This window comes from Mustelus asterias, chromosome 3, assembly GCF_964213995.1.
Source record: "Mustelus asterias chromosome 3, sMusAst1.hap1.1, whole genome shotgun sequence".
Taxonomy (NCBI): domain Eukaryota; kingdom Metazoa; phylum Chordata; class Chondrichthyes; order Carcharhiniformes; family Triakidae; genus Mustelus; species Mustelus asterias.
The window spans coordinates 36,031,386-36,055,846 of record NC_135803.1 but is presented as its reverse complement, the minus strand read 5'-3'; the positions used below and the strand labels follow the sequence as shown (position 1 = coordinate 36,055,846).

At 39.9% G+C, this 24,461-nt stretch overlaps 1 protein-coding gene across 6 annotated transcripts in view; it reads right to left on the bottom strand.

The window, feature by feature from the left end:
* Window positions 1–24,461, bottom strand: part of LOC144489811 (arf-GAP with coiled-coil, ANK repeat and PH domain-containing protein 2-like) — a 144,644-nt gene that overhangs the window by 37,185 nt on the left and 82,998 nt on the right. For all 6 annotated transcript variants that reach the window (XM_078207670.1, XM_078207657.1, XM_078207664.1 and 3 more), the window contains 2 exons: window positions 22,371–22,445; window positions 3,959–4,071 (listed from right to left, as the gene is read on the bottom strand). In XM_078207670.1, the coding sequence (XP_078063796.1) occupies window positions 3,959–4,071; window positions 22,371–22,445 (188 nt within the window). The remainder of the gene's footprint in view (window positions 1–3,958; window positions 4,072–22,370; window positions 22,446–24,461) is intronic.

Below are 24,461 nucleotides of genomic sequence, written 5' to 3'. Positions count from 1 at the left end.
AAAGTCTTTGAACACACGATCGCCCATTGTGGCCCCAAATCCTCAGCTATCTGTGACTTAAGCAAATTAAAAATCACAAGCTCGTGTAGGAGGAGTTGGAGGGAAGCTGTATATGCGTACAAATGTATATAAAGATGTTTCTGTAAGTGAGTGAAGGTTAGTTAAATAGTGTCTGTTTCGCCCAGTTGTTAAAATCCAATTCTTCAGTCGTTCTCAGCTCTTGCTTGCGCCTGGACCGACATTTGGGTGTAGTTAAATGTTGGGGAGACAAGGAGTAATGAGGTTTAATGCCGGGATTACAGATGGTGAGCTGTCTCCATACTGGACAATAATGCGATATTATCAATAATACCACATTAATAGTGTGAGAGGCCCAATCCTTTAAACCCCGCTTTTTCATCTCTTTCCCTCTAATGGTGGAGTGCAAAGAATTGACTTGGGACTCAGACCTAGCTTTTTGCTTTCTGTTATAAAAAAGCAAACAAGATATTAAATTATGAGGAAGGGGAGAGGGGGATCTGGATCAGAAAGAGAACAGCGTATAACAGTGAAAGGATCAGCTGGTGTCTTCATTACAGGAAAATTTCTCCGATTAACATCCAGGTTCTGGGATTCTGGAACCTATTTTACTCCCTAAAGTATATTTGTTGTTCATGATTTCGCCCTTTGAGAGAATTCACGAGAACGTAGCCTCCACGAATGGCAAGACTTTACTGCATTACAGGTATCAGAAACCCACTGGATAAACATGTAAAGACTTGATCTTTTATACATTTCCAAACTAAATATTAGCCACTACAAATGTACCTCATACTAGTGGTACTGCACATGGAAAATCAGGGCAAAGGAAATTTTGCTCAGTGCTTCAATAATTCTGTAGGTATAGTTACAAAGGGTTTGTGTACCAAAACAGGAATGATTGTGTAACAAGATATGATCATTACAATTGAGGAAAGCCATTGGGCCCATTAGAACCCACCTATTCAGAAAGCTACTCCAACAATGTACATCTATATAGTGCCTTAACATAGTAGAATACCCCAAAGAATTTCACTGGACCATTATCAAATAGAATTTTATACTAATCTACTGAGAGACAGTCGGGTTGGCTTGGTCAGAGGTAGGTTTTAAGAAGCATCTTGAAGGAGAAGAGAGAGGTGAAGAGGTTTACAGAGGGAATTCCGCAGCATAAGGCCAAGGCAGCTGAAGCAATGAAAATCAAGCTCGAGTACAAGGCAATTAATGGAGGAACACCGAAATCTTGAAGGGTTGTTGAGCTGGGAGTAGGTAACAGGGATAAACCACAGAGGATTTGAAAAACATGGATGAGAATGTACTCCCATTGTAGCACAAATTGTTTGCTTGATGAGTCAAGAGATCTTGCTACGTTCTATCAGAAAGTTTACCCAACATGTTGATAAAACGGTTTTAAACATTTCCTGTCATTTGTCCAAAGGACATCTTTCTTGATTTTGTACCAGTGGCCATGAGTTAATTCTGCAGTTTCATGTGAAGTGATATTCAGATTATTTTTTCTATACCCTTAGCAATCTTTATGCCTCTATCAGATCACCTTTCAATTGACTCCTTTATTGAATGATCTGGGGCCTTTTTTTTTCAACTACATCATTGCACAGGACAGTGGAAGAGGCAAGACTTATGAACAGCAGGTCTTGGCATAAAGTCAGAATTGGTAATGTTTATGCACAATGACGCGGCAGGGGGAGGGGGGGAGGGGGTGGAGTGGATTTTAAAACCTTGAACCTCAATCCCTAACCCTCCAGTTTTTCCTGAGACAGGACAAAGGATGGGTAAGCAAGAGTTGGATAGACAATTTAAATATATTGAAGAGGCTGATGGCCTCAGGTATGCAGATTTTCCAGCCTCATTTTCCAGATCTTAGGAAACTCATCAATCCAATCAAAGTGAGGACAGCAGTGCTTCTGAGATAGGAGGAGCAGGAGTGCTTCCCCACTACACACCTTTTAGGGAACGATGGCAGAATGGCAAGGTGCAGAGGGATCTAGGTTTTCTCGTATGAGTCACAAAGGGTTAGGATGCAGGTGCAGCATAAAGAAGGCCAATGGAATACTATCCTTTATTACGAGAGGAATTGAACATAATACATTCCTGAAGAGTAATGTGGATTTGGTGGGTCTGAAAAGAGGGGCACAAAACAGCAGTGGCTTTTGTGGGCTTGCTTAAAGCATCTGTTATAGTTTGGAGGGGACGGTCTACTGCTGGAAATATCTAGAACACGATTCTGCAAACAAACATTGGCCCAGAAACAGTTGTGTTCACCAACCACAAAATCAGCATTTATCTCACAATGAGCAGATTTCAATGACTAAACTACAGGCTTCCCAGAGCTATCTTGGCACCATAACCTTTTAATATTTACACAAATTATATCCTTCCGACTCAGTTAAGGAAATTCAAATATAGAGATGACTTTGTGTTTGTAATCCATGTGAGAACTTTAACACATATTAACAGTAAACTTAAAAATACTTGGTGGCTTTAACAACTGGCAATTTCATCCAAATCTTCAGAGTGCTTGCATCTACATTTCAGTTGAGCAATTGGCATACAAAACAGCACCTGAATGGCCCCATCTGTTATACTGAACTCGGGTACAAGGTCCTTCCAAATTACCTTGGAGTGTCTCTGGATCACGATTTCATGTCAATACAGACAAAAATTGCTGCCAAGATAAAAGCTAGTATCAACTTAATCTACATATTAGCTGGGGCCAGATAAGGCACAAATGTTTGCCTACTTCCCTACAGACACCTTGGTTATTATAGAATCCCTACAGCGCAGAAGGAGGCCATTCGGCCCATCGAGTCTGCACCAACCACAATCCCACCCAGACCCTACCCCTACATATTTACCCACTAATCCCTCTAATCTACACATCAGGACTCTAAGGGGCAATTTTTAACCTGGCCAATCAACCTAACCCGCACATCTTTGGACTGTGGGAGGAAACCGGAGCACCCGGAGGAAACCCACGCAGACACGAGGAGAATGTGCAAACTCCACACAGACAGTGACCCGAGCCGGGAATCGAACCCGGGACCCTGGAGCTGTGAAGCAGCAGTGCTAACCACTGTGCTACCGTGCTTTAACAGTAATTGAATTGTTGTGCACCAGCAAAGACAGGAAATGCACATGTAAATCTTGTCAACGTGTAACTCAACGCTGCTATGAAAATCATCACAAAAGTGCTGAAACCAACACCGTCTGTCTCCATGTCCTTGTATGTATTGTGCTGCCTCTCTCAGAAAAGAAACAATAATTGAAAAACTCAACGAGGCCTAAAAAAGCTCAGATCTACCACTTAATAAAGATATTTGGAAGCTCCTGATACACTGAAGGTCTGAAAAAGTCAATGGGCTGTATTCTGTATAAAGAAGTATAAATTATATCTGCATAAATTCAAGCCAAATCGGAGAAGTGTACTTGCTTTTATTTGGCAAATTTTCCAAGCAATTTAAGATGCAACCAAGTCAAGTCAACTGGAGTGTACCACTTTGATTCTAGATGGTGATGCAGCATTTCCCAGCTTTAAATCAGTCACCATCTATTGTAAGCCTTCAACAGTTTGATTAAAGTGCTTTTGCTTAAGTTTTCAAATCTTGTAATTCTAAATGAAAGGTCAAGAGTAAATTTAGTCAGCCAAGATCCAAGGCTTGACAATTTTGTATTATATATTGTCATCACACACAACATGAACTAATCTTGTAACCAGATACTTTCACTTGGTTATGAAACATAATTCCTGTGTTTTTATTTGTTAATGTAATGGATTCATACTACTTGTGGTAAATGATGAAAAAAAAAATCAGATGTATGCTGCATTGATGATTTCATGCTAATCAAAGTCCTCCCCTTTATAGTGATTGCCAGTAACTACAGAAAAGTATTTCATTTTCAAGCCACGGTTTAATCTTACCGGTTCCATGTTTTAAAGGCATTGCTGGCTCGTTTATATAAATATCCTTCCATGACTATGCCATTAGCAGCATCGATGTTAAATTCTATCTTGGGGTCATCACTGGAGAAGTCCTAAAGCAGATTATTTTAAACCGGATACAAAAGCAACAATTATTTAACAAGAAAAAGGCGTTTGCAAAAGTTTAAATTCATGTTTGTAGCATGGTCATCCTATAAACCTGCAAAATGGTGCATCTGGTAAACGTACATAGTGAAATATTACCACAATAATCGGTTGTAATTTTACCATAGTTCTTAAAGGATCACCACTTCCATGAGAAATGATGCTAACTTTATAATCCCTCTTGTATTTTTTTCAAAACCGGTTGTCACTGAAGCACAATAGTTTTCTGTGAAGCATAATGAGGCTCTGCAGTCTTGTATGTGAAGTACTTGCTTTGCTCTAGCTTTACTTTATTTTTTTTACTTTTCCTTCCATATAATGATCAGCATTACCTGTAATACGCAGTGCGTAAACTACCTGCAGATTATACTTTCCCCAACTGAACTTGGTACACTTTGTCTTCCATTCACGTGATTTACTTAGTCAGTCATTCAAACCTTGATGAAAGAGTGCACAATATCTCATTGTGTCACTCTCCTAATGAGGTCTTTCTGCCAAAGAAATAGCCCACCAGCTCCTCTCTCTATAGCCAGCCACATGTTAAGTTATAATGCAGAGAGTATGACATCACATTTTTGCCTTTTCTTACAACACATTGTGTAATAATATGCATAAGAATGTAGCATGAAATGGTGATGAGAACTCACACGATAAGACATTTTAAATATTACTGGGAAACAATTGAAATTTAGTTCATTTTTACGATTCTTTGAAAGTAAAATTGATCTTGGATGGAATGTTTCCCCCCCCGTGTCTGTGTGGGTTTCCTCCGGGTGCTCCAGTTTCCTCCCACACTCCAAAGATGTGCAGGTAATGTGGACTGACCATGCTAAATTGTCCCCTTGTCAGGGGGATTAGCAAGGTAAATACACGAGGTTATGGGGTTAGGGTCTAGATAGGATTGTTTGTCAATGCAGGCTTGATGAGCTGAACAGCTTCCTTCTGCTCTGTAGAGATTCTATGACCTACAGTCATGTCCTTTGTTACTTTCTGCAGTCACAATATCACAAAAGCCAATTGTAGGGTCCTGGGCAAGAAGCAGTGAGAGATTCGTTAGCAGAAATGTAATCCAACTCTTAAATTGAAGGCAGAGAACAAATCAGAGGCGCAATGGGGAAAGGCTGCTGCCCAAGACCTTTCAGCCATAGTGCACCGAGGGGAGGGGAATTGTATAGAACCCCCTTGAGCTGCATGACTCTCGTAATGTGTACGGTGAGTATTACATGTATCCCAATTGTATGGAAGCACCTCAGAATGCAACTTGATCTATGTAGCCAACTTAAATACCTTTGCACCATTTGAAATGACCATTTTGAAATGTCTGTAATGTTTCTTTGACTGTATTAAAGCATCTCAGAGTGCAACATGATCTATGCAGAAAACCTGGATATTATTGCATTTTGTGATGGCCATTTTAAAACGTTTGGAATGTTCTTTCAGATATTTTACGAATAAAGTATATTTTTACAAATAAAAAGAGAACAAATCAATAATGGTGTTTCTTGTGGAGAGGATGAGGGAGTTGGACAGTAAACATATTGAGAAAGGAAAGAGATTGTGGATATCAGCAAGCACAAGGCTGAAGAATGGAAACATTGGGGGATTAGAAGCCGGGATAGATGAATGATTCAAGTATAATAAAGACTGACAGTTCATCTCCACATAATAATATGTATAATAATAATAATATTCACAGTAGCTTCATTGCAATTTTAGTGTAAGCCTTACTTGTGACTAATAAATAAACTTTTTTTAAAATAGTCTTGAGATAATGCTGAAAATGAATTTAAGAAAACAGGCAACATAATTTCTGCCATGGATATTGTAGTATTTAGTTACTAGTGTGTAATAAACCTGAAGCTTCATATGGAACATCAATTTAACCATATTGTCTGGCAAAAATGGGCAAAACTAAATGACCAGTTCTTGCCATTTCCATAAGGATCGTCGAGTCAAAAACCCATATTATTGTCCCATTTAATCCTAACCGTGACTTCATTACTATTTCACAAGATTCTTTAGTGATCTTGAAATGTAATGCACTTCATCAATCATTAAGAACTTTTAGACATGTTAGTAATACCCTTGGCCAATGTCCAATGTTTAAAATGCTAGCATACTAGGTTTTAAATAATATAGTATTTCCTCCACATAACTGGCAAGGTCAAGTAAGAAGAGTTGGTAATGATTTTATAGCACTTGGACTAATTAGTCTTCATTTCTTAGAAAATGAAAATTAAGGAAAAACTGGAGTGTAAAGTATACAACTGTATAATTTGCAACACTGTTAGACCCGCACATTAAGGATTGAGGGAGCCTGCAGTCCTTCATGGATTTTGGGTAGAATTTACAGATCAGACTGTAGAGGATGTCAAAGCATACAGATAGTTAATTTTTTGCTGTCTCAAATGATAGAATAAGATTTAGTATAATGAAAGATCATCAAGCATTAACTTTGTTTCTCTTCAGATTTTTCTCTTGACTTGATGAGCGTTTCCATCATTTTCTATTTTTACTTTAAAAGATTTGGGACTGGCCACATAAAATGATTTGCTGTAGCCCGGGATTGAAAATGCACTTGAAAAGCATAGAATCCTTTAAACTTGTGAACTACCCTTTCAGTGACAAAAGCTGGCTGAAAAGGTCATTACTAACTAACTTACTAAGTTAGTATGCTCATACAATAAAGAATTACAGTTGAGGATAACATTCCCAAAAGCAAAAGCCAAACAGTTATAAAACACAGTTTTAAAAGCACACTATTTGCTTTTTAAATTTGTGAATTAATTTCACGTACCATTGTAGCATTACTCACTGCACAGTCTATTAACGTAAACTGAAGCAGATTAGATTACATGCAGTTTTGGTACAATCACCTCACCATCTGATTGGAAAAACGAGGTGCAGAACAGCTAGTTAGAAAGTAGTGCCCAAGACCTTCAATAAATATTTCATTTTAGGTACCAAAAAAAAAAGTTTGCAATCGTCATTGGGGAATAAATCGAAAGCTAAAAAGAGCTACAGTGGATCAATAAGTAGAATCAAACTTAATACCACTATGCGGAGCTGCATTGACTAAAACAAATTCAAATAAGCTACTGAATGCAGTATCTGAATTGTTGTAGTCTTGACATATTTTACTTACTTAAAATACCCATTCATATAAAAGCACATTTCATAAAAAAAACTTACCATATATAATACATAACGAAATCTGAAGAATCTCATTGCAACTGTCCCTTATAAACGTCAAAGAACTATATTCCGGTGAAACAGCGATTTTTCTTGCACCAGAGTTAATAATTCAATTGTCAACATAAACACTCAGCCTGTAGCTCAGAACAACTATTTCATATTGACTACCACCATGTTCATTAAAACCAGTCACTTCCCCTGAAATTTGGGCAATTTTCTTTTCTTTGACTCATGGCACAAATATCTAGTTATTTATCACGGAGCAAGATTCTTCTGTCCGTGACGTCTGACTCAGTGCATTTACCAGAGGATCTCGATCTTCAACTCCGACTTCACAATGAAAGCAGTCAGCTGATTTCAGCCTGCTGACGCAACCGTGAACCGACAGTAAATTATAAGTGAACCAATGCATTATAAAGCCTTTTCATTTATTATTAAAATATTAGAGATCTGCGCATTGGCTATGAAATTGTCTTTAAAAAATACATAATTTAGAATGTTCAAGTTAACTAAATTATAATATGTCACATGCTAGAATAATACTCACATTAAATATTTAAAGCATTCAGATAAATTGAATGAAAATAGTGTAATCAATCTCTCATGTTACATTTGTGTTGCCAGGAAAACCTTAATAATACATACAAGTGAACAACAGCCTGTATTTATATGGTGCCTTTACAGTAAGGAAATGTCAAACTTGCTTTACAGGAGAATTATAAAGCAAAAACTGACATTATGCCCATAAGGTGATATTAAGGCAGTTAGCCAGAAGCTTGGTCAAAGATGATTTAAGAAGAAGCGAGGTAGAGAAGCAGGAGGTTTAGGGGTGGAATTCCAGAGCTTAGGGTCTTGGGGGCTGAAGGCACAGTTACCAATTGTAGATCAAGTAAAACCAGGGATGCTCAAGAGGCCAGGATTAGTTGGGCTCAGATATTTTGAAGGTTATGGGATTACAGCAAATTAGATATGGGGGATGGGGGAAGAGTGTGTTGAGGTCATGGAGGGATTTGAAAACAAGGATGAGTTATTTTTTTTAAATCGCAGTGTCACTTACCCAGGAGCCAAAGTGAGTGAACAAGTACAGGGGTGATAGGTGCATGAAACTTGGTGCAAGTAAGGACACATATAGCAGATTTTTGGATGGCTTCATGTTTACTGAGAATGGAATGTGGGAAGCCAACTAGGGGTGCACTGGAATAGTCAAGCCAAACGGTAGCGAAGTGTCAGGAAGCAGAGGTAGTTTGAAATGATCTATGCTTGTATTGTTGGTTGTCAGGAAGCAGAGATAGATTTAAGTGAATGGTTCGAATTGCTGAATATTAGAAATAAGGGATAGATTTGAGTTTAATTTGGTGCGTCTGTGTAAGAAAGGGTAAACCTCTAGTTAGATTTATGTTAAACAAGGGTGTTTGCACTTTATGGGGGTTTTGATTTCATTTCAAAATGTGTCTACATCTTGTAGAGAGCTTACGATGTGAAGAGTTTAAAGAAAGATGGAGCTGTTGCTTAGCATCTGGGGGGGGGGGGGGGGGGGGGGGGCACCTTTAGGTTAGGAAGGATTTTTGAGTTTAGTTTGAACAAGACCCAAGGCAGTTGGAGCGAGGTACGGAGAGAGAAGACAGGTCTCACAGCTCTGCCAAAACAATGGAGTAATGGGCAAGAAAGAAAAAAATCCCAGAAACTAAAAAATAGATCGTTCAAGAAATCGGGGAAAGAAAAGAGAAGTTCCAGGAAATCAAAGGAACAAAAGGGAACTGGAATTTTAACATGGTACTGTTCGTCGAAGTTAAAGACAGAACTGTAACGTGCAAGCCTGGTGGAGTTGGCTGGAATAAAGCCAGATATCTGAAGCAATCCTAAGATTGGCGACCATAGTACAGCTTGTGAAGCAGCAGTGTTCTATTGGTGGCTGGGTACCTGAGAGGTGTAAAAGCTTGAATGCATGTGGCAATTCAAGATGGAAAAATACAGGAAGGAAAATTCAAAATCTTGGAAGCGGATCCTTGTTGAAAACGGCTGAGAGAAAGCGTTATATGGAAGATGATTCTAAGGTGCGTCTTTGCGAGTGAACATTTATGTGATAATTATCAGAGGGAATTGGAGGAGAAATCCACAGAAGGAAGGAAACTAGGGGCTGCTAGACAGAGACGACTGATGGGATGACATGAAAATCCACAAGCTCCTCACTCTTTGCTTGAGTTGAGAGTGGAAGAGATCAGTGTTTATCCCCCAGATGGGATGGAGGACTACTCCAACAATTAGGAGTATATATTTCAGTCATTGAAATAAGATTGCCCCAATCTCAAGTCCATAACTCAAGCTTCTCAAAGGTCTACAACATTTACCCAAATGTATTCTTGCTTATTATATACTGTTCACCCAAGCCTTTCCTTGAATGAACTGTACTTGTGTTATTCGCTATTTTAAAGTAACAGGTGATTCAGCACCTTTGCAGCAAAAAAAATTAACACTGGCAGGATTATCTTTGAAGAATATATAGGTTTGTGTTCAATAAGATTTTAAAAACTCCAGTAAAAACACATCAGGGAAGATTCCCATGATTTTGGAGGAGATTAGAGTACAGTATTTTACCCAGTTTAATACAAAACTGATGCTTTCAAAACTGTCCAGCTTCTGCAGATGGCTAGTTATATATATAAATAAATAATATCTGCTATCAAAGAAAAATATTTTTATACATGGTTACTGAAAAATCAAGGCTCAGAATCAATAACATTTATTGTAGGATGACAGGTTTGAATAGAAGACAAAATAGTGATTACAAATAGCCATATGAATTAGATCAAGCCAAAGGGAGAGAGTAGGAAGAGTTCAGTGACGGTCTAAAAGGTGCTAAACCATCTTTGTAGGACAAATAGCATTACTATTGCTTCTGGGTGGTTTACCACTATTACCATATGGATTGTACAGAAACTTACCTGAAGGGCAGCCTATGACCAGCATTTAAGAAAAAGGGGGGAAAAAAAGAAATATAATTGACCATATTGCAAGTGAAGCTTGGTAGAACATGGCATGTTATATTAAACAGAACGTTAGCTGAGCATTGCATAAATTGCTCATAATGTTACACATGTATAATGTCCATTGGAAGGAACATGGAGGTAGGGTACTAGCAAGATGAAACGCAATAATGTAGAAGAGGTGTGAAATGAGAAAATGTATTGTACCAGAAAGAAAAATGTAAATGCTCTTCATAAAAGGAAACATTTTCATTGCACAAGTCTAATTTTCATTCCTGCTGGGATACTTCCCAGCTCCGTATACTCGGGAGAATGTATGTGGGAGCTGGGATTTTTGTTTCAGGGTTGCAGGGTTCCTGGGAGTCAGGCTGACTGCAGGTGATGCCGAATGCAAGCAATGTCGAATGCTGAGGCGGGCTTGGCGGAAGGGAAGGCATGCTTTGATTCACTGGCACTGTATTAAAGATTTCAAAGAAACAGAAAAATATAAACAGCCCTCCTGTCTTCACCGTTACATATGCTCTGACCCAATGGCCCATACATGCCAACCTATGTCACCTCATACCTTCCATACCAACCTATGCCCCTCTACCCAACCATCATGGCCACATATGGCCCCGATGCTAACTCATGACAACCCCTTACCATCACCCAGTATCCACCATAGGCAGACCTCAGGACTCATGCCAATATTAAAGTTCCAAATGTCTGCTGCAGACTTTAAACACTGTCATAAAAATACATTTATTACAGCAAGTCCTCACTTAAAGTTGTGGTTGCATTCCTGATAATTGCGACTTTAGGTGAAACAACCTAACCATGTCTTCTTATAGGAATCAATGTTAAAAGCTGGAGTTAGGTTCCTTAGGACACTTCTCACCAGGAAGAACAAATGTGCAAGTTGTGAAAATTGAAATACATTGCTAGTTGAAATATCTTGCACAATAAAACCATAAAATAAAAACCGTATAAATTTAAATTCAATAACACTCACCAGTCTCGCTTAGACAGTCCCTAGGGCTCAGGGATAACTTGCTTCTATTCTGGCTCTGTGTGTTTTGACATGGCTCCTAACTCTAATGTGCAACAGCTTTGACAAAGGGTCATCTGGGCTCGAAATCTCAGTTCTTTTCTCTCCTTACAGATGCTGCCAGACCTGCTCAGATTTTCTAGCATTTTCTCTTTTGGTTTCTAATGTGCAATTTCCTGACTCTGCCACATGGGGGCAGGTGTTGTTTGAAGATCAGTTAGATTATTTGTTTAGAGGTTTTTGCACTCTCTTCACCACCTTGACTTAGCCTCTGCTCGTTCCAGAAGTCGCTGTGTTTGTTGCTTTATCACTGAGTTGGTCGAGATGTTTAACCTCTTCAACTGTACTTCTAGGACATCCCTAAAGGGTTTCAATGCAATGGCTGTGTGTGATTGAGAGCTTTGATGCTGATCCTGGTCTGCTGCAAATGACTCGCTCACTGGCTTTTGTCACAGCTGCTGTGCACTTGAACAAAGGCTGGACTTGGGGAGCTCCAAAATTAATCAGCTGATTGCAGAGTCAGCCTCCCGAAGGATATACCTTGTATTTTTCACCCAAACTCAGTCAAGAAATGGGCCTTTATTCAAAGAGATAAGCAGTCCAGGCTTCAACGTTTTGCTTGTATTAAAACATTTTTGCTTTGGACATTCAGAAATTTGCCTCCAGGGCATTTTCTTTTATAAATAAAGTTCCCTCGAGTGCAAACATCTTTCTTCTACAATGGAGCTTACAGACATTTCAACGAGCCAAGCTGTGATAATACACAACACCCAATGAGGACACCAACATGCATTAACGTGCAACATATGCAACGAAAATGCTGATGCGCAATGACATACAACACATCCAATGAGGATGCTGACATGCAATGTCAATGCTGACAGGGATGACACACAATGATGATTAAAACAGAAATTGCAATGTAACTTGGAGAAACAAGCTCTGAGAAAGAAAGAATTTTAAAACCAAAGAACAGTAAGCGGGATGACTTAATGACAGAATTTGGTGCACATTAACATTCCCTCAACTACATTATCCCTTATGACACGGTACGGTAGCACAGTGGTTAGCACTGTTGCTTCACAGCTCCAGGGAATTTGGTGCACATTAACATTCCCTCAACTACATTATCCCTTATGACACGGCACGGTAGCACAGTGGTTAGCACTGTTGCTTCACAGCTCCAGGGACCTGGGTTCGATTCCCGGCTTGGGTCACTGTCTGTGTGGAGTTTGCACATTCTCCTCGTGTCTGCGTGGGTTTCCTCCGGGTGCTCCGGTTTCCTCCCACAGTCCAAAGATGTGCAGGTTAGGTTGATTGGCCGTGCTAAAAATTGCCCTTAGTGTCCTGGGATGCGTAGGTTAGAGGGATTAGTGGATAATTATGTAGGGATATGGGGGTAGGGCCTGGGTGGGATTGTGGTCGGTGCAGACTCGATGGGCCGAATGGCCTCTTTCTGTGCTGTAGGGTTTCTAAGTACAACAAGCATTTAATTCAATTGTATAATCCCTCATAAAAACAAGCATGGGAACTCCCTAGTCCCACTTCTAAGAGCACATGACCACTTGAAGTTATCAAACTGTGAAATAGCAGGCATTAAGAACATAAGAAATAGGAGCAGGAGTAGGCCATCTAGCCCCTCGAGCCTGCCCCGCCATTCAACAAGATCATGGCTGATCTGAAGCGAATCAGTTCCACTTACCCACCTGCTCCCCATATCCCTTAATTCCCTTATCGATCAGAAATCTATCTACCCGTGATTTAAACATATTCAACGAGGTAGCCTCCACCACTTCAATGGGCAGAGAATTCCAGAGATTCACTACCCTCTGAGAGAAGAAGTTCCCCCTCAACTCTGTTCTGAACCGGCCCCCACTTATTTTGAGACTGTGCCCTCTAGTTCTGGTTTCCCCAAGTGGAAAGAATCTCTCCACCTCTACCCTATCCAGCCCCTTCATTATCTTATATGTCTCTATAAGATCACCCCTCAGCCTTCTAAACTCCAACGAGTACAGACCCAATCTGTTCAATCTCTCCTCATAAACTACACCCCTCATCTCCAGTAACAACCTGGTGAACCTTCTCTGCACTCCCTCCAAGGCCAATATATCCTTTCGCAAATAAGGGGACCAAAACTGCACACAGTACTCCAGTTGTGGCCTCACCAGTGCCTTGCATAGTTGCAGCAAGACCTCCCTGCTTTTATATTCTATCCCCCTCGCGATAAAGCCAACATTCCATTCTCCTTCTTGATCACCTGCTGCACCTGCAGACTGAGTTTTTGCGATTCATGCACAAGGACCCCCAGGTCCCTCTGCACAGTAGCATGATGTAATTTTTCTCCATTTAAATAATATTCCAATTTACTATTATTTCTTCCAAAGTAGATAACCTCACATTTGCCAACGTTATATTCCATCTGCCAGATCCTTGCCCACTCGCTCAGCCTATCCAAATCTCTCTGCAGACTTTCCGCTTTCCCACTCATCTTTGTGTCATCAGCAAACTTTGATACCCTACACTCAGTCCCCTCCTCCAGATCATCTATGTAAATGGTAAACAGTTGAGGCCCCAGCACCGATCCCTGCGGCACGCCACTGGTCACCAACTGCCAACCAGAAAAGCACCCATTTATTCCAACTCTCTGCTTCCTGTTAGATAGCCAATCCCCAATTCATGCCAACACCTTACCCCCAACTCCGTGTACTGCAACCTTCTGCAGCAACCTTTTGTGAGGCACCTTATCGAATGCTTTCTGGAAATCTAAAAACACCACATCCACCGGTTCCCCTCTGTCAACCGCACTAGTCACATCTTCATAAAAATCCAGTAAATTCGTCAAAATCTTTTTTAAACACTCCACTTTATCAATGAGTTTGAAAAGCAGCACTTTTGAATGACTTGACTGCTGCATCTGGACACTTATCCATTGTTGTTGACAGCTCCTCCAGACAATTCATTGACACTTTTGACAGTTGTTTCGAGAGTTCCTCTTGACATTTTTGACAGTTGATTTTGACAGCTCCTCTTGACAGTTCTTTACATTTTTGACACTTGTAATTGACAGTACCAATGAGTTTATGCCATTCATGCCTCAGGTTACCCATTCTAAGGGCACCTGACCCTCGCCCAAATGCCTCCTGACCCCCCCCTTAAAAGTTGTCCCAGGATCACATCCAAAGGGGTACGTTACCTATCCAAAAGGGTACCTTTGCTATCCAAACAAATCCACTAAGTTCAGCCCTGCTTCTATCTGGTCTGATCTGCACGTGTCGAGTTTCAGACACACCTCACCAAAACCACGAGTGGAGGCAGTTGCTGACTGCAGCGACTGGAGTCACCGTGAAGCATCTGCAAGGATGAGATCTTTGTGGATAGCATACACAGTGAGGTGGTCACGCTGCAAGTAAAGTATGCAGGCAGAATGGGAATGGGTGACTGCCAGACAGAGTAAAAGCACTAGGCAGGTAGTGCTGTAGACCTTGGGTCCATCTCCCTCTCTTACAGAATATCTATTATGGATACCGTCGGGGGAGATGGTTTCACAGCGGAATGCAGCAAGAGCCAAATCCTTGGCACCATGAGGCGGGGGAGAGAAAAAAGGAGCAATAGTGATGGGAAATTCCATTGTAAAAGTTTATTTAATAATCACAAAGTAAGACTTACATTAACACTGCAATGAGGTTACTGTGAAAGGGGAACAGACAGATGTTTCTGCCATCACAAATGTGACTTCAGGATGGTATGTTGTCTCCCTAGTGCCAGGGTCATGATTGTCACTGAAGGGCTGCAAGACATTTTGGAAGGAGGCGGCTGAACAAGCAGAGGTTGTGGTCCATATCAGTAGTAACAACATAGGCAAAAAGAGGGGCGAGATCCTGAAAGCAGAGAATAGTGAACTACGGAATAAATTAAAAAGCAAGCCTTGAAGGTTGCGTGCAACTGAGATCAGGAATAGGAGAACAGACCAGATGAATGTGTGGTTGGAGACTTGGTGTAAGAGGGAGGCATTTAGATCACCGAGGTACTCTCGGGAAGGTGGGACCTGTACAAGCTGGATTGCTTGCACCCCAGCAGGACTGGAACCAATATTGCGACATGGGTATTTGCTGGCACTATTGGGGAGGGTTTAAACTAGAGTGGCAGGGTGGTGGGAACCTGAGCAGCTCGACACGAGACAGGGAAACAAAGATAGAAATTAAAGACAGAAAAATAGAAAGCAAAGGTGGAAGGCAGAGGAAACAAGGGCTAGCAGCAAATAGGGGACAGCACAAAAAATGTGTAAAAATATTAAAAGACAAAGTCTAAAGGCACTGTACCACAATGCATAGAGCATTTGCCATTAGGTAGCAAATTAACAGCACAAATAGATGTAAATGGGTACAATATGATTGTGATTATGGGGACATGGTTGCTGGGTGACCAAGGCTGGGAACTGAACACTGAAGGGTACTCAATATTTAGGAAGGATAGGCAAAAAGGAAGGGGAGTGTGGTGGCATTGTTTGTTAAGGAAGAGATCAGTGCAATAGTGAGAGAGGATATTGGATCAAAAAATCTCGACGTAAAATCAGTCTGGGTGGAGATGAGAAGCAACAAGGGGCAGGAAACATTAGTGAGAGCTGTCCATTGATCTCCAAACAGTAGTACTAAGGTTTGGGCATGGCACTGAAGAGGAAATTAGAGATGCATGTAACAAAGGTGCTACAGTAACCATAGATGACTTTAATCTACAGAGTCGGCAAACCAAATTAGCAATAGTGCTGCGGCAGATGAATTCCTGGAGTATACGTCGGATGACCTTTTTAGACCAACACGTCGAGGCATCAACTAGGGAATGAGCTATCCTAGATTTGGTATTGTGCAATGAGAAGGGATTAATTAACAATCTTGTTGTGCGAAATCCTTTAGAGAACATGATAGAATTCTTCATTAGAATGGAAAGTAAAGAAATCCGATGCAAAACTAGGGTCCTAAATCTAAACAAAGGAAACTATGAAGTACGAGGCGCAAGTTGACTAAGATAGACTGGGGAACTTCATTGAAAGGCATTGGATAGGCAATGGGAAATATTTATGAAGTGAATGGATGCATTGCAATAGCCTTTCTGGCGCAAAAACACAACAAGAAAAGCAGCCCAATCATGGTTAACAAAAGAAATTGAGGACGATCCACAGGAGGGGTCAGAAAGTTGCTAGAAAAAGTAGTAAGATTGATGATTGGGAGTAGTTCCGAATTCAGCAAGAAGGACAAAGAGATTGATAAAGAGGGGGAAAATAGAGTGCGAGAGTAAACTTGCAAGTAGCATAAAAGCTCCTATAAATGTGCAAAATGAAAAAGATTACTGAAGACATTAGTAGGTCCCTTACAGTCTGAAACAAAGGAATAAGGAAATGTCAGGGCAATTTAAAAACTGCTTCAGCTCTGTCTTCACAGTGGAAGATACAAATAAGTTCTCAGAAATGCTAGGGAACTAAGGGTCCAGTGAGAAGGAGGAATTGAAGGAAGTTAGTATTACTGAAAAAAACTATGGTGGAGGAATTAATGGGACTGAAAGCTGACAAATTCCCAGGGCCTGATAATCTACATCCCAGGGTACTAAAGGTGGTGACCATTGAAATATTGGATGAAATGGTTGTCATTTTCCAAAATTCTGTAGATTCTGGAACAGTACCGGCAGATCGGAGGGTGGCAAATGTAACCTCACTATTTAAAAAAAGGGAGAAAATAGGGAATTACATACTGGTTAGCCTAACATCAGTGGTAGAGAAAACACTACAGTCTATTATAAAGGATGTGATAACAGGGCACTTAGTAAATATCAATGGGATTTGACAAAGTCAAGATGGATTTATGAAAGGGAAATCGAGGTTTGACAAAAACCTACTGAAGCTTTCTGAGGATGTAACTAGCAGAATAGATAAGTGGATGTGGTCTATTTGGATTTTCAGAAAGCTTTTGATTAAAGTCTCACATCAAGAGGTTAGCATGCAAAATTGAAGCACATAGAATTGAGGGTAATATATTGGCATGGATTGAGAATTGGTTAGCAGACAGGAAACGGAGTAGGGAGAAATTTTCAGAGTGGCAGGCGATAACTAGCGGGGTCCCGCAGGGAACAGTGCTATTCACAATATACATCACTGATTTTTGATGAAGGAGCCCAATCTAATGTTCTCAGCTTTGCTGATAACTAAAAACTTGGTTGGAATGTGAGTGGTGGGAATAATGTAAAGAGGCTTCAAGATGATTTAGACAAGTTAAGTGAGTGACAATTACATGGCAGATGCAATATAATGTGGACAAGTGTGAAGATTTTCACTTCAGTAGGAACAACAGAACGGTAGAGTATTATTTAAATAGTGACAGATTGCAAAATGTTAAGGTACAAAAGGACCTGGGTGTCCTTGTACACCAATCACTGAAAACAAGCATTCGGGTGCAGCAAGGACTGAAGGTGGCAAATGGTGTGTTGGCCTTCATTGCAAGAGGACTTGAGTGCAGGAGCAAGGATTTCTTACTGCAGCCGTATAGGGAATTGGAGAGACCACACCTAGGTCTGCGTTCATTGGAGTTTAGTGGAATTCTAGGCCACAGAGGTTATGGAGGGCAAATTACCAAATATATTTAAGGAGGATACAAATAGATTTCTAGATTTTAAAGGCATCAAGGTGTAAGGGAAGAGCACAGGATTATGGCATTGAGATAGAGGATCAGCCATGATCATGTTGATTGGTGGAGTAGACTTGAAGGGCCAAATGACCTATTCCGGTTCCTATTTTCTATGCTTCTATATTTCTAGCTGCAGCAGGAATGTACGTATGGTGTTAGAGTAGGAATAACTGGACAGAGCAGAAAAACAGTAGGTTCCTGAGGTAGGGTAGGCTCAGGGCTGTCTGTGAAATCTTATATTTCTCCCAAACAATTGCATATACTACTGATAGTCACCGACTAGCCTCAATCATAAAGAATAATTATGCCGACAGTATATCAAGAAATACAGCAAAAGCTATGGGCCCCAACAACAGCTTGGCTATGGTACTGAAGACTTGTGCTCTAGAACTGGCCATAATTCTATCCAAATTCTCCCAGTACAGTTACAAGACTAACACCTATCCAACAAAATGAAACATTGCTCAAATATATCATACCCACAAAAAGCAGGACAAATCCAATCTGGTCTATTAATGCCCTCTCAGTCCACTCAACAGGAAAGCAATGGACAAGGTTATCACAGAGATTTCAAGCTGCAATGACCAATATCCTGAGCACCAATACTCAGTTTGGATTCCCCCGAGGTTACTTGGCTCCTGATCTCATTACAGCCTTGGTCCAAACATGGACAGAAGTGCTGAATTCCATATAGGGGGGTGAGAGTGACTACTCTAGGCATCTGGGCAGCCCCAGTGAAACAAGAGTCATTAAGAATCAAGGAGAAAGACACCAGCTGGAATCATCATTCTGGTCATCATTGACTAGAAATTAGCTGAGTTAACTGCACATATACTGTGGTGACAAGAGTAGGTCAGAAGCTAGGTTTTCCACCCCCCGACTCCTCAAAGCTTTGCCACCATCAACAGGGTACAAGTCAGGAATGTGGTGAAATACTCTTCACTTGCCTGGGTGAATGCAGATCCAACAGCAATAGATGTTTGTCAATACCTTCTACCTGCCACTCCAAAAAAAAAATTTCGACTCTGTTTCCTGTCTGCTAACCTATTTTCAATCCATACCAATATATTACCCAAAATCCCACAAGCTTTAATTTTCCACACTAACCTTTTATGTGGGACTTTATCAAAAGTTTTCTGAAAATCCAAATACACCACATCCACTGGTTCTCCCTTTTCAATTTCGCTGGTCGTATCCTCAAAGAATTTGTCAAACATCCAAAACAAAGCAGCCCTGTTGATTAGCATCCATCCATCGTCATCTTCAACATTCACTCTCTCCACCATAAACACACTGTTGTTATAGTGTGTACCATCTAGAAAGTGCAATGGAGCTATATTTCAAGGATTACTTCCCAAGCCCTCAACTCCTACCCGCTTAGAAGGATAAAGGCAGCAGGCACCACCATCTCCCAGTTCCTGCTCCAAGTCACACACCATCACGACTTGGAAATATATTGCTGCTCCTTCATCATTGTTGGGTCAAAATCCTACAAACTCCTCTGTAACAGAGGCAGTCTCATCACATCAGAGGCAACAATAGTTCAAGAAGCTGGTACATCACCACCTTCTGAGAGACAATTAGGGACGGACATTAAATGCACCCCTTGCCAGTGACTTCCACATCCCCTGAATGAATACAAAGGACACCAACCACAGGACTGCTGATTTCCATATTTCACACAAGTCAGAGCTCAAAGCAGGGAATAGGAAAACTTAAGGAAACAAAAATAATTTAAAGCTGCTGATTCAAATTTGGGAATGCATGTAGGCAACTCAGCGGTAATCCATCTTCTCCAGGTCATCTGAACAACAGATTTTCACTCGCTTCTCATTCAGTAAATCCATTATAATATGAATATGTTGCCTAGGCAACTGCAGGAGTTGGAAGTGCTAGAAACCAAAGAGCGCTCCCCCTCTAAGATCCTCTTTGAGAAACTGGACATCATCTTCTTACATGAAATAATGTTGCCAACCTTTAGATCTATTTTTGTTCTGCCACAAGTCACATTATGCTTACATCATCACAAGTCAAAACCTCTGATAGGATTTAGTTCCGTTTTTGACTACTTTACTGTGCTTCTTTTAAAACTCAATAATTTTGCAAATCTAAAACTCAAAGATGCAACAGAATGTACACTTACAGCTTTTCACAACCTTTCTGAACAAGACAACAAGTTCATGAAATTCTACATTAGAGGCACAAACACCAAAACTGGCCATTCATCACAAACCATCTAAAAGTAATAGTTGGAAAATAAATTGGAAAGCATTTGCTATTTACAGAAGAGGAATTAAAAATTAGTACCTTTCAGCTGAAGGTTAATACATATCATGCTCGTCATGAGAAGACCTGAGTGCTGGAATATAGAACAGTTCCTCCAAGGGTACCCAATGTCAGCAACTAGCATTCCAATGTGAAGTACAACACAGCCAGCTACTTTTACTCTGCCTAACAATATACTTTAACCTCAAAATTAATGACATAGGTGGTGCTGTTTTGTGTTTCCATTTCCTGCACCATCTTTATAATCTCTGCAATTGAAATGGTTAACTTGATACTAATATGCCAAATTAAGAGAATTGTTTGCGCTATGGATGATACATATCAACTAGAAACTTGGTGAAATTCTTTTCAGATAGGGTCTTATAAGGAAAGGAAATATTCAATTGGGGCTAGATTGAATCTAAATCCTAAAGATAGACTGATGAAGTGCTATGTATCTAAACATATCACTCAAACTGCTAAACTCAAAAAAAATAGTGATTGATAGGAAAGGGAAGATTGGAGATAATTATTTCATATCGAGTTCCAAATAATTATTTTCTAGCAATCACTGAGTTATTAAACACACTGAAGTACTCTTGGATAAAGTGCTATCCATGTATTGCATGAATGGGATTAATATTTTTATTAATATGAGATTAAGTGTTTTGGGTTTTCATCACACAACTTCATGTCTTATATTAACACAATGTATGTTTTTTAAACTGATGTCAAACCAGTTCAGTTGAGTTCCAGAAGAAAATTTTGGCTTCTAATCAACTTACTTCCAGACAAAATACAAAGACGCCAATGTCAAGAAAACTAGACTCCAGGGTTTTGGTTTGGCTTAAATCCACATTCTTGGTAGAAAAATCAACCTGCTTCTAAGTTAAGTCCCCACCAGCCAAATATTCCCTTTTCACTCAGGTCTGAACATCCCAGAGCCCCACACAAAGCAGTCCTAGCTCTTTCCAACTTAACTTTAGTTCATTAACCTAACCTGCTGATTACTTCCAGCATTTTCTGATTCTATCGTGTCACTAGTGTTTTTATTTTGATTCAGAGTTTGCCTGGTTAGACAAACTATACTACAAGTGTAGAATTCAAAGGCCACAGTAAAAAATTATTGATTTCAAAGTAAAAAGTAAAGTATATTTATTAGTCACAAGTAGGCTTACATAACACTACAATGAAGTTACTGTGAAAATCCCCTAATCGCCACACCCCAGCACCTGTTCAGGTATACTGAGGGAGAACTGAGCATGGCCAATACACCTAACCACCTTTCGCACTGGAGGAAACCAGAGCACCGAGAGGAAATCCACACAGACACAAGGAAAACGTGCAAACTCCACAGAGCGACCCAAGCCAGGAATTGAACCTGGGTCCCTGGCGCTGTGAAGCATCAGTGCCAACCACTGTGCCACCGTGCTGCCCTTCAAAGCAACTTTGTGAAATTTTCAGTCGCTGAAATATCGTAACAGTGAGAGACTCAACCCCTATATGGCTACAATTGACTCCTCAGACTAAATCTTGAATTTTGTCCTATTTATAGTCAGTATTTTATATCTTTGTCATTTTAGTTTTAAGTTCCAGCATTCGGTCTATTTCACCTTTCCAATGCACATTTTTATTATAAAATTCTATACTTTGCTACAGCTGCTTTCAAAAAGTGAGAAATATGCATCTAACCAAAGGTTTTTGTAAAATGAAAAAACATTTCAATTAAGTAAATTGCAATCCATTTTTAGTGACACTCTCAATTTCAAAAGATTAAATTCACAAGTGTCAGACAAGTAGAAAGAAAATCCAATAAATCACAAGTAACAGTCCTGTTAATGGCTTTATTTAGTTTAGGGTTTCTTTTAGGATAGCAGCTGCCATTATAGTTAGTGCCCACATTGGGAATAACTGAAAATTGATCTTGGAACATTGATTTGCATGCAGATAAAATACCGATTTAGGATTTATATTTATGAGTAAAGTTAACATACATAAATTAAAGCAAACAATTGAATAATGTAAAACATTTGAACCGCATATAAATTTCCAGATATAATGGGATGTTTACACTGTGCAAGATTTCACATCTGTCCACATACCTTTTGTTGAATAGTGGAGTGCTTTTGTTCCATATCTCTCTTCTCTTTAGCTGCATCCACAACTAACTGATCCAGCTGTTGAAACACAACAGAGCAGTAAGTCAGCTACATTTCTAAATTGTGAATTTTTAAAAAAACCTTAAAGTAAATATCCCCACTCATTTTAGAAACAAATAATGAAGCAACATATAATAAATGACAGATCTTTGGAGAAATATAAAACAAGTTTATATCATGATGCCTCAGACTATTTTTACAATGATGAAACTAACAAACCCTAGCAGTTCAATACGTTCAGTTCTACGTATACTTTTAAAAATAGACTAAGCATCATACAATCATAATGCAATTAAATATCCCTCTTTCAAGGTTTGCCCTCTAACGTTAAAGAAGCATCACACCTAGGCTGGAAATTTTCAGCGATTCATTCTGATAGCTTGTGCTGAGCTCCTGTTGGCAGTTACGAGAGCCGGCAGCTTGCACTGATCCATATGGTACCTTAAATTCAGAATGATTATGCAGTTCTAAATGAATAACTGACTGTGGCATCAGACCAGTAAGAACCATTGTACATATAATCTAAACACTGACGAAGGTTGCAATGCTCAATCATTGTTGCCTGTGTTAGCAGCTATGAATGCCTGATAGGCAAACCAGTGGCAGAGATGCTGATTCCTACTGGTGCTGCATCAATTAGGCAGAAGCAGTAGAATCATGCTGAAATAAAACAAGATTTTCTAACTGTATTTCTTGTCTAAAGGCAGTAACAAAGAAAAATGTTTTGCTGACCAGTCAAACATTTTGTGCACGGATTATTTTTCAATAAGCAATCAGAAAGACAAATACATTTTCCAGAAAGTGTGGATATATATTATGATGGTCCCAGAACAGACCCACAAGTTGCTGGTAAAGTCTGGTTAGGGACCAATAGTGTTTTGCTTAAAGTAGATCAAGTTTGAGATTTAAAACATTTGTTCAGAGAACAAAGCCAAAAGATTCCACAGGTTTGAAACAAAAATAGAATTTACTATACAAGGTTAAACAATTTGCAACATCTACTTTATTCTCTTAACATTCAGGATTAATATGTGGCACAAGTGAATTAACAGGCAAATTACGGTCGAGCACGCCACACTGCACAATAAATGGCAGATGTAACCAAGACAGATCCCACAAATTTCTCAACAACCCACCCAAATGTCAGTGAACACTTGGGTCAACCTATCTCATCGAAACCCTGCCAGTCTTCACCTTCAAAGATCTTGCTGAGAAATTCTCTCCAACAATGGCCCACCTCACAGGGTTTCAATCTCATCTTCCGAGATTCCCCTGGATTCCGGAGAATGCAACTTTGTTTGGGATCTCTTCCTGTCTGCTCTCTTTTTCACCTGCATGGGACTCCTTATTATGGCACTCTGTTCCCAATTACAGAACTGGGATTTTTGCACCATTCTCTGTTTTGTGCAGGTGCATTGGACCTGCATCCTCAGTCCAAAGAACTTTATATGCTGTACTGCGCATGCACAGAACCTCCTGAGAACTTAGCTGCCCACCATGGCTGTCTGACGATGTGTAATCTGGGTTTCGTAATAGTATATGTAATAGTATAAGTATAGGAATGCAACTTACAAAAAAGTTTAACTCAAACCAATCCAATTTCTTGCCTAAGAAAGGATTACAAGAAATGGCACAAAAACGCTAGGTCAGTATCCTCTTATAAACAATTAAGGCCATGGTTGATGCTGACCTGGTGAGACAAGGAGTCGAGGAGACCTCGGCAACCGAGGTGATTTTGAGGGGCTTCGATAATTAATTCGGCCCTAAGAACCTGGTCATTGAATGGGTCAAATTAGCCAAAAGCTGGATGAATCCATTGACCTATTTATTCACATTTGTATCGACTCGCCAGTATGGTAGTCAGCATGCTCAATGACATGTTGTCGAACATTTTGCAAAACAAGGAGGATTTAACGTTAGAGAATGACCGAACAGTTTGCAAGGCACGCAGAGCTTCAACAGCAGATTTGGGGTGTGATTTGATGAGTCATTGAGGCTTTGGAAGGATTGATCCAATAAGTAGGCCTGAAGTCT